At 43.4% G+C, this 15,229-nt stretch overlaps 1 protein-coding gene across 3 annotated transcripts in view; it reads right to left on the reverse strand.

The window, feature by feature from the left end:
• The window catches only part of FLT4 (fms related receptor tyrosine kinase 4), an 84,305-nt gene that overhangs the window by 30,754 nt on the left and 38,322 nt on the right, over nucleotides 1-15,229 (reverse strand). For all 3 annotated transcript variants that reach the window (XM_053376961.1, XM_053376960.1, XM_053376962.1), the window contains 7 exons: nucleotides 13,206-13,318; nucleotides 11,696-11,858; nucleotides 10,319-10,458; nucleotides 8,314-8,485; nucleotides 7,293-7,410; nucleotides 5,674-5,828; nucleotides 2,791-2,953 (listed from right to left, as the gene is read on the reverse strand). In XM_053376961.1, coding sequence (XP_053232936.1) covers nucleotides 2,791-2,953; nucleotides 5,674-5,828; nucleotides 7,293-7,410; nucleotides 8,314-8,485; nucleotides 10,319-10,458; nucleotides 11,696-11,858; nucleotides 13,206-13,318 — 1,024 coding nt within the window. The remainder of the gene's footprint in view (nucleotides 1-2,790; nucleotides 2,954-5,673; nucleotides 5,829-7,292; nucleotides 7,411-8,313; nucleotides 8,486-10,318; nucleotides 10,459-11,695; nucleotides 11,859-13,205; nucleotides 13,319-15,229) is intronic.

Here is a 15,229-nt window from a genome sequence, read left to right on the forward strand (position 1 = left end):
GCAACTTTTTCTGTACTTGCCCAAACCTGGATTTTGTCATCTAGGGAATTCTTTATACAGTATACCCATTTTTTCATTTCACCAACACTTTTGGGTCCAAACATATTCTTATCTAGTTTTATTTTCAACAGCCACTGGATCATCTCACTCTGCATTCTGACTATTAAAAAAACCCCTTTATCTATTAGCACTACAAGAACCTTCTGAGGTGCATGAATTATACAGCAGTACTCATATAGATTTGTTTTTATGAGATATTGTTCTGGTAAGCAACAAGGGCATTGAAACACATCTTTGTAAAACTTTGTATCAGACTCCCATCGATCTTTCTAAGTCTGTTTCTGTTAAATAGAGTATTAAACGCCTTAGATGCCACTTCCTACCTAGACATTTTCTGGCAGCTACATAAATTTTCTGCAGGAAAAACCCACACACATCGAAAACCTCACAACTCTGCCATTGTAATAATTTCTGCCTCCATTGTCCCTGCAGACAAGCAGCAGGCAAGTTTTGAGTTCTGCCACTAGCATGCTCAGAAACAAATCTTTTGAAGAGGGTAACAAATCTCTACAGCTTCCTAAGATGGTGCAAACTGCACCAGGCAAAGCAGCATTTGGTTTGATAGATGTCTGTGAAGACAGAAGAGCCACTTATTTATAGGCGATTCTTCATGTTAGACCACTGCATTTCTTGTTCTTTTTCTGTCAAATGGCTGAGTTGAGTCCACTTTACAAATTGCCTTTTCATGCAGCTGCTGGCCTGTTCATGTTTGTGAACAATTGCTTCTCAGCTCCACTCTAAACTGGGCCTAGATCCTAACCAGTTTTCAGACACCAAGGGCCAAACTTGAAATTGATACAGGAGTTATGGGATCAGGTTCCACAGCTTTTAAAAATATTTAAAAGTAGCCACAGGGTCCCACATTCAGATTGTCACTGCCATGTTGTGGGGGAATTATTTGTTTTGCTTTTTAACACCCCTGTGCCCGCATTACATTTCCCTGATTTAAATCAACTCTGAGGGCAAAAACGTACATCTACCCATACAGTACTGCTATGTTCTCCCTTCCCAAACACAGCAGTTTCAATCTATATATGAGCCCTCTGTAGCTGCTTGTCTTTCTTTGGAAAAATGAGACATCCAGTTCTTGAATCTCCCATGGCATGCCTAGTTTGGACCTAAACCAATAGTTCAGCCCTCAGTGGCCAGAGAAATCAAAGAAAAAGCACTAGCAGGATAATTCTATGCAGGAGTAATCAGCAACATTTTTACATATTCAACACCAGAAGAAAAACATGCCTAAACCCCTGCTCTTAACCCTGCTCCTTCATGTTGCTCCATGAGAAATCTAAAATGCACCCCCATGGCACAATTAGTTGCTAGAGAAGCATGGAATCTCTTTTCCAGTAGTCAGGTTTCATGCCACTCCAGTCACACCCATAAGGAGGGAGCATTTTGTGAGCCAAATGAATAGCCCCCTCTCTTGGGACTAGAAGATGCAGGCAGGAGGGTAAACCTCATTGTCTACTCCACTCATATGAATAAAAAACTGATGCTCTTGCACAAGGACCACCATTTATACTTTTACCTACAGATGTTGGACAACACTACCTCTCTGAGATCAAGGTGATAATACCAGCTTATTATGACATTTGAATTAGGTCTTATTCATAGATTTTAAAGTGAAGGAACAGGCTGCATTTAGCTCCTGGCCAACATTATTTATGTTCAAATGGACAGGTACTCACACCACTCTCCATGCCACTACAAATGTTCTCCAAAAGGCAGTGTGGAGAAATATTGTCCTGTAAGTGGAAGAAGCCACTGCACACAAATGGCTTTATTTCTGTTACTGTAAGTTGTTTTAATCCATTTTTAACATTGTGTTTTAATTGTTGTAGCCTGTCCTGGCAGCAGCAGCAACAGCAGCAGCAACAGCTAGCAACAGCAGCAGCAACATGGAGGCTACCCATTTTGGTTTGGGTCCAAATCCAAATTTGCAAGGAACAAATAGGAAAACAAAAAACAGTTTCATTTTTAATGGACTTGCATTAAATTTCAAGGCTTAGTGGATAAAGCCTGCCAAATTACAGAGAAATAGTTCCATTAGTTTTTGTACTAGGCACCTTTAAAAACAAAAACAGAATTGTCTACAATTCTTTTACCTTTTGGCAGAAGTGTATGAAATTTGCTCTCTTGTTTGCCTTTTCTGAGGGGATGTACTCTGGCACTTTTTATCTAGCCATAGTGGTTTTCCTGCATGGGCAGGCTTTTCCATTTTAGGATGGTCAAAAAAGAAATCACTTAAGCTCCCTTCTTATTTTGTATGCAATCTGTATGCAAATAGCATACACCAGACAGCCCCCTCTTTGTAAGAAACCTGCCAAAATACAAAATGTTTTTTGTGCTAGGTGCTTTTGAGGATGGGGAGAACTAAAAGGGATTTGCTTCTCTCCCTCTGATTTTGTGGGCAACTATTTTATTATGAAAATGGCATACTTTCCTAGGAACACCTCTACAACATAACCAGCAACATTTTAAATATCCAAATAACTGAAGTGCCCCAAACCCACTTCGGTTTGGGGCATACTGAAGAGATACCACTTTAGCTCGGAGACGCCTGAAATCTGTCCAAAGTAGCCCGCTTTGGCATTCATCCGATGCACATCCCTAGTGACCCTCTTGTGGTGACCATCCCACATGCATTTGCATGAAGAAACATGCCAAGGTCTTCCTCCCTTGCTGCAGCATTAAGAACACGGCAAAGATCAAAGGAGGCCAGTCACTTACAGATTGTGACGGGAGAACATTGGGCAGGGTGTCCAAGGCCTCCACTGCCACTGGATCTTCTCTGGTGCCGGGATGCCATACACAGTGCAGGTGAGCACCTGTCGGCTTTTACGGGAATAGATGTTGGGTGAAGTTGCTTCTTTCTCATGGATTTGTGGAGGAACTGAAATAAGAAGAATGTTGATGTATCAGCCTTGTAAATAATAACTGTTCTGGGATGGTTGCCTCTGCTGCTCTCTTTGCCAATCCTCACCCACACTATCTCCCTCAATCTTCTCCCTCCTCTCCCAACCTTGTGTTGCTGCTGTGTAGTAGTAGTAATTATACTCCTTCCTCTCCCTTAGAATTGCTCTAGGTCCCAGCAGCACTGATGTCACTGCAGCTTACCTGGGCAGGGCTGGAGTGGGGCAGCAATGTCAGGGTGGGATCACCTGATTGGTTCAGCTGGTGCTCCTGTACAGCCTCGACCTCACCAGTGCCGTGCTCTGTCCAAAAGTGCCTCACCCAGTGGGGTGGAGCTGCAACACTAGCTTCCCAGCAGCAAGGTTGTTGCTGCTTACCAGGTGAGAGTGGCGAAGGGGTGGGGAGGTTCCATACAGGTAAGGTGCAATGTAAGTGATGCTGGCATTGTGAGGGTGGATCTGCGGCTCCACCCCACCCCACAGGCCAATGCTGGTGCTGCCTTCTATTAAGCAGGATAGCACTATGGAGGCAGTGTACGTCGGTCTTTCCCTGCCCCTGTTGGAAGTCATTGTTTTGAGGAAGAGAATGACACATCATTGCTTGAGGGCAACTGTTACATGAGAGCAAGCAAATGATGAACTACCAGCAGGTAATGTAGAATTACCTGACACACCTCTCATTTAAGAAATTATCTACTAAATGCAATGGATTAAATGACCTGAGCTTAAGTTATGGGTGCATTTAGAGTATGGCTGGGTGGGCGTCAGGCTTGCGAGATCTACTTTGCTTTCTACTACAACTTCAAGGACCACCAACCAGAACCAGGTGCAAATTAGTGGATCAGGTAGATGGATGTAAGTTCAGAATTAAGGAACAAGGAGCCTCTGAGCACATGCTCAGTCTAGGAATGCATGAGCAGTTCCCATAACCAAGCTCACAAGTCCTTCACACAAAACACCCATTCACTGGGTGGAATTCAATACTGCACTATTATAGACTTCCAAATGTGCAAGCATTTCAGCTTGCCAAATGACCCCCCTCTTCTCCCTCAGTGTGCTGTTCTTGGAGTTCTCCAGCCCCCTCTGAACCAAGTTCATGGTGGGTGGGAGGAGAGGTGGGGAAGTCTCATTGCACAGGCAAAAGTCCTTGTTCAGGGCTTCTGCTGACAGGGATTGTCAGGAGAATCCTGCTCCTGGTGTTCTTTTTCACCTAATTTGGTGCATGGGGGTGAGGGTGTGCAGAGTTTAAACTGTTGCTATTGTTAGACAGCTGGGAATCAGAAGCCCTTGCTGATCTGCTGCAAATCATCCAAAGGTCTGCCATTAGATCCCAATCTACCTTCTGCCCAATCCTAATTTAAAACACTGTGAAGTTATTTTCTTCCTCTATAAACACTACAGTGATGTGACTGCCAGGCATGTTATGGATGCTGGACTAGCTCCAGGAAAACTCACTTATTGCAATTCTTTCTTCTGCATTGACATCATGGAGTCAGAAGACTGCAGATCCTTTGGTAGCCTGAATGAGACCCCCCCCCCCAATTTTACTCCTCATACCCCTCCCACATTTCACTCTTCTGTCTGCTGCTATTGAGGGCCAAATACAGGGGTCAGCAACCTTTTTCACCCATGGGCCAGTCCACTGTCCCTCAAACCATGTTGTGGGCCAGACTATATTTTGATTTTAAAAAATGAACAAATTCCCATGCCCCACAAATAACCCAGAGATACATTTTAAATAAAAGGACACATTCTACTCATGCAAAAACATGCTGATTCCTGGACCATCCGCGGGCCGGATTGAGAAGGCAATTGGGCCGCATCCAGCCCCCAGGCCTTAGGTTGCCTACCCCTGGCCAAATACAATGTGACCCAGACTGGTGGTGCTGAATCCCTACAAAGCAGAGAAGGGCGGAGAGGAGGGATTTAATGTTCAGGGAGGGGGGGGAGAGAGAAGTGAAATTGTTTTTCCTGCCTCCAAATTACCTTTTAGCCTTTCCTTGGCAATGGTAACAAAGCCCCAATGAAAGAGAACTTTGTTTAGAATGTAGTGTCAGTGGGGGTGGGAACATGGGGGTGGGAGAAGATTTCAGTTTCTCCCACCTGCCTGCACTAAACCATTTTATATAGGGATTTTGGTGGCAATCAAATCCTGAGACATGGATCTGCTGCCATTATGTGAAGTCGGAAACGGTATTTGAACAGAGGGTCCCCCCTTTCCAAACCTGACACTCTTTCCTTGCCCTACTCATCATATTATATATTATTTTTTATTTAAAAGAAGCCATTGACCCAGTGGCATTCATTTTATAACTTTCTGATCTGAAAGGACAGAGAAGTCCCAGAGGGGGAAGGATAACACAAACTGATAAGGAGTCATTCTAGATGCAATGTCCTCCTCATTGTTCAGCCTTGTGTGGGGAGAAGAAGGGTTCCAGCCCTTTTGCCCTTGCCATGTCCCAGACAGAGCCAGCTCCCCTCTTGCCAATGACAGCTCCCTTCCCATTGTGAATAGGATGCACATGGGGCCAATTTGGACTGGGGCCAGGGGTGAGGGGCAAAGGACTATGGCCTCCATCCTCTATAGCACGGACTTGTTAAAATAAACAACCACACAAGGCCAAATGACATCAGGTACAAACATCTGCTGAACTGCACAGGGTTTCAGGACATTCCTCTCCCATTAGTCCAACCTCCTTACCGTTGACCACCAGCTGGAGACTAATGCTCTTCTCCAGTCCAGCCGGCCCGTTCTTCAGAACCAATGTGTAGGAGCCAGAGTTCTGCTCTGCCACATCCTTGATCTGCAGGGAATATTGAGACTGCCTGTTGGAAATTAACCTTCCATCCTTAAACCTGGGCAGAAGAAGAGAGAAAGAGAGAGGCGTATGTGTGTGTGGATTAGCACATTCCTCCCAAAAGGCAGTCACAGGGCTTCAGTCCATGGCAGGAGGCATTTCCTCAAAGGGAGACCTCTGACGAATTCCTCCCCTTCCAGGAAAAGCTTGCTGCGTTTTCTGGCCAAAGGGAAAACACTGACAACCACCCAAGGCAAAATTCAGATGTATGAAATGCAGGGGAAATTAGGTTTGGTTCACAATGTAATGTCAAATTACTTAATTTGCATTTCTTAAAACAATACAAGATCCCAAAACACAGCTTTTCCTCAAATTCCACACCTCTCCAAATTTTGCAATGCATTATCAAACCAAAGAATGTTTTTAAAAAATGTATATGCAAGGGTAAATACGTGTATTTAAAAATACATACATTAGTGAAGAGAACATTCAAAAATGTTATGGAAAATCACTTGCAAAATTGTGTTTAATAGGTAAAATTGCATACAAAAATGTACATATGAGAAGTGCGTACTAAAATTCTGATAAATTTTCTTAAGAATTTTTTTTTAAAATTGTAAACTGAAATGGAAGTATGGAGAACTGACCATTAGATTGGAAAAAATAAAAAAGGAGAGAAATTTAAAATGACAGGCGTGTCCTGCCCTTGTGAAGTGACATTTCACTGCCTTGTGGCATCTTGCAAAAGTACCATTTATGGCAAGTCACTGCTACATAGCTGAGCAAGGGGCTGAAGTGAAGGGCTTATACTACTTATAATTTTACACACAGCACAAGCTGATATGACAGAATGAAGTGAGTTTGTGAGAGATGGAATCCACTTCCCTAACTCCACTTTCCTTGCTGTCCTGTCACCAGCTGGCTGATCAGAATGAGATCAGGATATATGTGGCACCCCCAGGGAGCTCTGACTGGGACTGAGGTGCAAGTCTAGACCCAAACACTTGCCACCTCAGTACCAGATTCCACGACTTTCCCTTAGTCAGGAGGGCCTCAGCTTTCTGAAAGTGTTAACAGGTGTTTACATAGCCACAGGGAATGTGAGACAGCACTTGTGTGTGGGTGGAGAACATTTGTGTGTTTGTGTGGCGTGCATTTGCCAACAAAGCGAATGATGAGAAAGATTGTTTCTCCCTGCCTCTAACGTCTGCCAGAACTCTGGAGACAAGACGAGGAAGAATTTTTATGTCTCCGGTGAAAAGAATAGCCTGCTTTGCTATACAATGTTAAAATGCTAGGTAATGAGTCAAGCTTAAGGATCACAGAAGTCAAGAAGAATCGCTCAGGTTTTGAAACAGACCTCCACATCAGAACCCTCAAGCTGTCTGGGAGGGCAGTGTCACTCCTCTCACAAAATCGATTTCAGTAAGACAGGGGCCTTTCTCCTCCTCTTTCCCCCTTCTCTACAAAGGTCAGCCCTGAAGCCTGCTAAGCCCATATGCTAAGAGGGGGAGTGCATTACCACTGGAACTCAGGCTGGGGGTAGGCAACCACTTTCACCGGCAGCTTCGCCATTTCATCTCCTGCTGTTGCTTCAATCACTGGACCCTTCCTCCACTCCACATTGATGAAGGGTTTCTCTGTGAAAACCAGACAGATAAGAGAGAAGAAGAAGAAAGCAGGGTGAAAGCTGGAGATGAGCATGCTGGAGCTACAGCAGAGATTAGATAGCATTAATCCATACACATAGTAGAAGTATGCACTGCTTGGAAATAAACATCACATATGCACAGATGCCCATTAGATACTGAATCTGTGTATCCATGCGTTTGTGCAGACATGAGAACAGTTGTTCACGATGATTCACAGTTTGCTCCGTGAAGGTACGGGACCTGTCTTTCTGAAACATTGACAATGCTACCATGCCTTATCCTGCAAATAACCTTGCATCGGATGGAGATTTTAACTAACGCTTACCGCTACTTTTGCCAGAACTTTTCAGCTCAAGTAAAAGTTTTCTTTGTATGGGTGGTGGTTAGTTTATAGTTACTACCTATAGAATGACATAGGCACAGGGAGGGCAAGTAGACAGTTTCAGCTGCTATAAAAATGGAAGTCCTTAGGGGGAAAAAGGGGGGAACATCTGTTCTTACATCTCAGTGATAATATGGAGTTTGGTATCAGTACCACCATGACTTAACTCAGAATCATGTCAGCTTACTTCTGGGAACATAGAGTATCCTTTGCTGTTGTCTAGCAGGAGCATTGGATCTTTGCTCTGCCATGCCATAATCCTAGAGAACATGATGTGTCACACAATAATTTCTCTCTCTCTTTCTTACACACTTACACACACTTTCATATGGCAGGGAACAAAGGACAAAAGGTCAGTCTTCACAGGAAGTTCTCCACTGCTTCCTTTTTCTTGTCTGATCTTCTCCACTGTTTCACAAAGACACCAGCTGCCTTTAAACTGTTTACCACCATGCTAACACACCAGAAGCACCTACAAGGTTTTCTTATCCTGAGTTAATGGTTTTTACCATGTACGATGACATCTATGCTCTCCTTCAAGTCTTGCTCCCCATTGCTAGCCTTGCATGTATATTTTCCCAGGTCTTGTAGGCTCACATTTTGGATGATCAAGATGCTGGAAAGTTCAGTGTGTGTCTGCTGGGAGCGCCTCTCAGGCAGTTCTGTGACTTTCCGGTTCATCTGCCAGAAGAAGGCAACAGAAGGAAAGGAATAAACATATAAGATATTAGGAAATATAAAGCTTGGAGGACACCCTCCCCACCGCAGCAGGCTTCCCCAACCTGGTGCCCTCCTGGTACTTTGGACTACTCACATCAACCCCAGCCGGAAGACAAACAGTCAGGGATGTTGGAAGTTGTAGTCCAACAATACCCAGAGGGCACCAGGTTGGAGAAAGCTGATTTAAAAGGGGAATGACAGAGTAGTCAAAAGCCTAATCCCAGCTGGTAAAGTAAACTTGTATCTGGGCTAAACCACATCAGCTTGCAGGCGGAGCTCAGATGACTGGATGTTCCTTCATACAAGAGAATTCTTTGTGTATAGGAAAACCACCATTTCAAGGAGCGTTTTAGGCTAAAAAGTTTCCCCCTGACATGTTAGCTTGCTGTGTGGGATATTTTGTGCATGCATAGAAGAACTTCCAGACATATGAGGTGTTGCACAACTGTGTGGACACATATGGTGACTGGGGGCGACCGCCGAGACCACATAACAACGGTCTTGAAAGACCTACATTGGCTCCCAGTACGTTTCCAAGCACAATTCAAAGTGTTGGTGTTGACCTTTAAAGCCCTAAACGGCCTCGGCCCAGTATACCTGAAGGAGCGTTTCCACCCCCATCGTTCTGCCCGGACGCTGAGGTCCAGCGCCGAGGGCCTTCTGGTGGTTCCCTCATTACGAGAAGCAAAGCTACAGGGAACCTGGCAGAGGGCCTTCTTGGTAGTGGCGCCCGCCCTGTGGAACACCCTCCCATCTGATGTCAAAGAGGTAAACAACTACCTGACGTTCAGAAGACATGTGAAGGCAGCCCCGTTCAGGGAGGTTTTTAATGTGTGACATTTTATTTTATTTTTGGTCTTTGTTGGAAGCTGCCCAGAGTGGCTGGGGAAACCCAGCCAGATGGGCAGGGTACAAATAATAAGTTGTTATTATTATTATTATTATTATTATTATTATTATTATTATTATTATTAAACTGCCAGATAAGGAGTCAAGAAGAAAAAGGAGTGATGAAGACGAGCATAGGCAAGTCTACAAGGTGGGTCAATACGGGAGCAAAAACTCTAACTGTGACTTGGAGGAGGCAAGTCTCTTTTTTCTATCAGTCTAGCCTGCTTCCCCAAAGAAACTCCTGCACAGGAGCCTCACTCTACATCTTCCTTGGTAAACCATTTAGCCAGCTCAGCAAAATGTCCCAGAAATGTTGGGGATGGAGCCTATGTGGACAGCGACCTTTGGGGCAGGGCTGACATACACGTCTTTCTCTACGCCCATTCTTTTAAACATATGAGTAGGGCTGTTGTGACACAGAAAGCTGCCTTTCACCGAGTTAGAACCATTGCTTCCTCCAGCTCAGTACTGTCTACACTGACGGACAGCATCTCTTCAGGGTTTCAGCCCTACCTAGAGATGCCATGGATCTTCTGCATGCACAGCAGATGCTGTGCCAGAGAGCTGCAGCCCATCCCAGCAGTGATGGAGGTGTCAGGGATATTGTGAACGCAAACATGCCCCAAACTGGACTGAATTGGCATGTACTCTGGAAGGCATTGCTCTTTCATTTTTTCTCTGCAGGGAGTAAATTTAGGAGGAAAGGAAGGCTGCAAGTAACAAGGCAGAGAGTACAAGGAACATCAGATGTGACTATACCAGTGTAATTAGGTTTGTCAACTATGCATGAATTGGAGTGTGTGTGTGTGTGTTCCGCTTCCACTCCATGGATCCAAAATTAAAAGTAGTGCACACAAACCACCCATAGAAGCCAAAACTGAATAAGATAATGTCAATTCCTACCTGTTTCGCAGGGTAATCCCACTGGAAATCAACTCCCGAATTAAACTCAGCCCATACTGTACAGTTGAGATATAGTTTTTCTCCCACTAGAAGCTCCATGGCCTTCCTTGGAAACAACTGGATGTCATAAAGTTCATTCCCTGGTGTAAAAGTAAGGCAACTACTTAAACAAATACACTTTTTCCTTGGGGGGAGGAACAGAACTCTTGCTACAAAATTGTATAAAAGAATTAAAACAGACCACAAAACACACGCTCATTGGTCTAAGATGCCCCCCACCATATATATTGCTTAATTCTGTAGCCATTTGTCTGTGTTATAAAACTACTGTGGTTCTGGATGGTCAAACCCCCTGCCTTAAAGTTTGTTGATTACTTCCTTATTCAACTGTCAATTGACATCCTACAGAATATAGCAAGTTATATGCAGGGAATAGGAATGAGGGTGTGCCATATCAAAAAGTGCGTTTTGAACAAGGAATATGTGCCCATTTGAAGGGGTAATGATGACTGCCATTGTAGACAGAACAGATAGAATGTGAGGGTTTATTTGCACCCAGACATTGCTTATTTTGCTTCCTTATTTTTAAACTTTAATTTCATTTCACGTCATCCTACCTTAGTCTGAAATGTTCTCTGATGCCACCGGCTGCCTGTTCCCAAGACTGTGAATGCATGTGTGTTTTGGTTTTTAATATGTAAGATTTAGCATTTTCACAATTGTACTTAGGCACAAATGTGCATCTATCAGACTTACGGGCAGGGGGAGGTCATGTTGGAGTGGCAGCACCTCAGACAGCTCCGCAGTGACTACTTGTTCTGATGATGCCTGAAACCCATCCAAGTCTCCTACTTTTGGCTTGGTTGCTGGGTTCTGCCCTCACTGAGATGGATGGAGAAGTTTAAAGGGACAGGCCCTGTTCCTGGAGGGATACACTACTCAGCCAATGCCTATCCACATCTAGTGGCATCTTGACCAGGCATGGAAACTAATAAGCCCTTAAGGAGTAAGGGCAGTTGTGCTGCCGTAGGGGCCTATGGCTCAGAGGGAAGTGGAGGTGATTGTCTGGGTGATTAGGTCCTGAACCGGTGCCTGGAGCCTGTGCCTGGAGCCTTCCTCACCTTCTAAATCAATCCCTCAATCATGGCTTGAAGCCATGGGCATGACAATTGAAGCTGTTTTGTTGATGATGTAGCAGGCAAAACCAGAGGCATTTACAAAACAAGCCTTCTGGTCATAGCAGGTTTCATAATCACATTACAAAGGGACTGCAGCAAGAATGGCTGGAAGCCTCATGTGTGAAAAATGGTTGTCATACTGCCTGAGCACTTTTAAGAGGTTGATTGTCACAGTGACAGACGCTGTTCCAAAATTCACCTGCAATGTGGACAAGGAAGAAACTTGATTTGCGGGGCTTCATATCAATGAAAGTTTCGCACTCAACAAACAAGGAGTCCTTGATCAGGTGAGTGGGGACCAGCATTCCCTTTTTGTTGTCCCAAAGAATGTTCTTCCCGTCTGGATATATGGGAGAGGTTGTCTAGAAACAGATAAAATATTTTTAAAGAGATGTGCAGGGTGATATCATTATTGCTACATCCTCCATTTCTTTGAGGAGCTATTCAAGACCAGTTCCAATATTTCACACCTGACGGGGGTGGGGAAATCCCTCCAAACTTATAGACAGCTTTCTGTTACAGTATGTGACCCCTGTGGGTTATTTTGAGGGGGGGTGTCTACCGACATAAATCCAAATGCACTTCCAATGAAGCTTTGGTCATGTGACTATTGCGATTCTAGGAGAGGAAGAGGCAAGAAAAATGGCTGAGAGGACAGCTTGCCCAAAGAGTGAAGGAATGAACCAAAGAGTGAATTTATGACACTGGTGAAGTTACATTGTGCACAGGCTGCCATTTCCCTCAGGTAATGGAAATTGGTTCTGGCCTTCCAGGACTAATGTTTATTTTTGCATTTCATGAGAATGAAACAGTGTGCTGGTCCTTTCCATAGTTTCCCAGGACTCTTGTAGGATTTCAAGCATTGTTAAGAACTGGGAAACCCTTTAAAAGATTGCAGCTTATGCATTTTAGCAAAGGGCTGCTTCGCATGCTATATTTGGGTGTGCACCAAATAGGTTGTAAAACTGTAAAATGTAAGCAAAGGTGTATTTTCAAAAACATGCATCATACAGGAACAAACATCAGGGGCTATGATTGGATGCATCTCCCAGAAAAGTGTATACTTGGTGGAACAATGCATGTGAAATGGTTCTCACAGCCTGCAGAAAGTGGAGTACGAGCTCCAGAAAAGGAGAACTGCATAAATTGATGCTGGTGTGCCAGAAAATGAAGCCTTAGAGAGAACTGAATATATATATATATATATATATATATATATATATATATATATGAGAAACGTTTTCCTCCCCTCCCTAGGAGTTCCACTTCCTTCTCCAGATTATAATATATTATAATGCTGGAGTATCTCTTCATAGAAGATCATTAACACTGTAGAGTTGGAATGGGTAATCTGTAATGTTGTTGGGACTGCAGTTCCCATCCTCCCCCTGACCATGCACCATATTGGCTGGAGCTGGTGAGAGTTGGAGGGTGGCAGGTTTCCCATCCCTGTTTCAGAGCAATCTGAAGGAACTCTGAAATCAGCAGTGCAAAGGAGTCCAAAATGGGGGAGCCACAACTGTTACTGGGAAACATCCACAGGGGTTACATCCAGGGATTTCATCCAGATTTGCAAGGACAAGACCTTTAGTGGGTTTCTTTCTTTTCTGTTTTTCTTTCACACATACACACCCCCAGGTGTTTTCTCTGTTCCCCTTCAGACTGAAATAAGGCAGATTCCTGAGTCATCCCACAGGGAGATTTCTTACCGAGAGCAAAGTGATGTTAAGGTCTGGAATAGATACCAGGCATGGGACCCAGATATTCTCCTTCTTGTAGATAAGAAGAGCCTCTGGTTTATTGATAAATGGTCGCTCATAATCTGAGAATGAAAGAAGAGCCGCAGAATTGGAGAAAACAGGGAAAATATAGTTATTTCCCCCCCTTGCTGCTTTAAAAAAAAAAAAGTTAGCTAAAATCTGCAGGACATTGTACTGAGTCAGGTACAAATATGAGATGGGAAATGTATGAACAGCCTTATTGTGCAAATCTATGCAGGCCTACTCAAAAATAAGTACCACTTAGTTCAGTGGTGGTACTCCCAGGCAAAAAGGATACAGGATTACAACCTTAGGTTACCAGTTCATTTAATCAACAACAACAATGAAAAGGCACCCAGAAAGCAAAGGGAATCATAGTAAACTTTAGGAAACTGCCTATGTTTCCATTAACTCAAGCAGCAGACCTGTGTGTAGCTATAATATGTTTAGCTGTTTTTGTTAATTTAGGTTGTCTGCTTAATTCTTATTTTGAATTCAGTGCTCTGTGCTAGTATGTTCTAGTAATCACTTCAGATGTGAGTTATAATGGACAGAGTGCTTGATTTGAAAGGGGGAGATCTGGATTCAAATCTCTGCTCAACCGAAGTGTCTATCGCAGAATAACCTATACAGGGGTTTTGAGAGGACAGAATAGGACAGCCCCATATATACCTTTCTGAGCCCCTCAGAGAAAGGACAGGATGGAAATTAGTTAAGTACAAGTCTGAATATGGGTACTACTGCTAATCTCTTTAGCATGAATAATGCCTTTCCACAATCTTTTTAGCTTCATAACTCAGCAATTTTCATGCCCTGACTTGCAGAACAATAACATGAGTCAGGAAAGTAGGCCAACTGCATTTCATGTCTGTTTTGTCAATCCAATTTATCGGCAGCCAAGCTTAGAATGCTCCTGCTTATTGTCTTTCTTGACATTAAGAGAAAACTGTTTTCCCAACAGAAGCATTCAAGAAATTTTTATTGCTCCTTTCTTTTTCAGCATATTTGGAATTAATAGATTATCCTGCAGCGTAGAATTTTAGGAAAGGGAATAAGGGGGCAGGGGGAGCAAGCCATACGATAGCTCAACGGCAACTTGGATTTCATGCAGCCAGATTTGCTTACAGAATTCCTGTAGTTAAGGCTGATCTATACAAATCCATTGTTGTGGCCATGAGCTTAGCATAGTAGAAACAACAAAACCCCTATTCCCCAAATTCCAATTTAAAAACCACAAATTCAAATGCTAAAACGAAGACACAAAGAAAGCTTCAGAGAACCTTCTCCACATATGTGAAGAGGCTGGCAATCTTCTTTAACCCACACAGTCGTATCCAGTGTCAATGTGGACTCCAGATTCCAACTCTGGCTTTAAAAGGCAGAAGAAAAAATGGAAGGTGGGTTTTTTAAAATGTTTGTCACTCATGGGCTACAGTGAAGCTCCCCACCTATGCATGACAACTGTGTGGGTGTCCATGAGGTGCTCTAGCATTGCCCCTAAAGGCAGAGAGAGTGCTGGACTCAGGCCCCAGACCCTTTTAAGGTCCTAGCTATCATCATTATATTCTCATAGAGATGAGGAGAATTAATTATCTACTCCCATCCTACTAAAATACCCAGGAAGTACCTGTGAATGGTATTTGGGCTACCTATTTATTGGCTAACACAAACAAAATAATGTAATGGAACAATTTGGAATGGAAGATCTCTCTTTCCTGCTGCAGAGAACCATAAAGGGATTGTTTCAGTTTAATTGGTATCTTGATTTGTTTTCATTGTGCCATATACAGTATTTTAAATCAGTGAATATTAGAAACTGTATGATTTTGGTGTTTTAATTCGATTGTACTGGGTCTGTCATAGTATAATAAAACTTGCTGTATTGGTTGATTATATTCTCTCTCTCACACACACACGCACAGGAAAAATGATCATTTGTCTGAATATTTTTTAAATGGCTGTTCAGTATGTAG

This window comes from Podarcis raffonei, chromosome 2, assembly GCF_027172205.1.
Source record: "Podarcis raffonei isolate rPodRaf1 chromosome 2, rPodRaf1.pri, whole genome shotgun sequence".
NCBI lineage: Eukaryota > Metazoa > Chordata > Lepidosauria > Squamata > Lacertidae > Podarcis > Podarcis raffonei.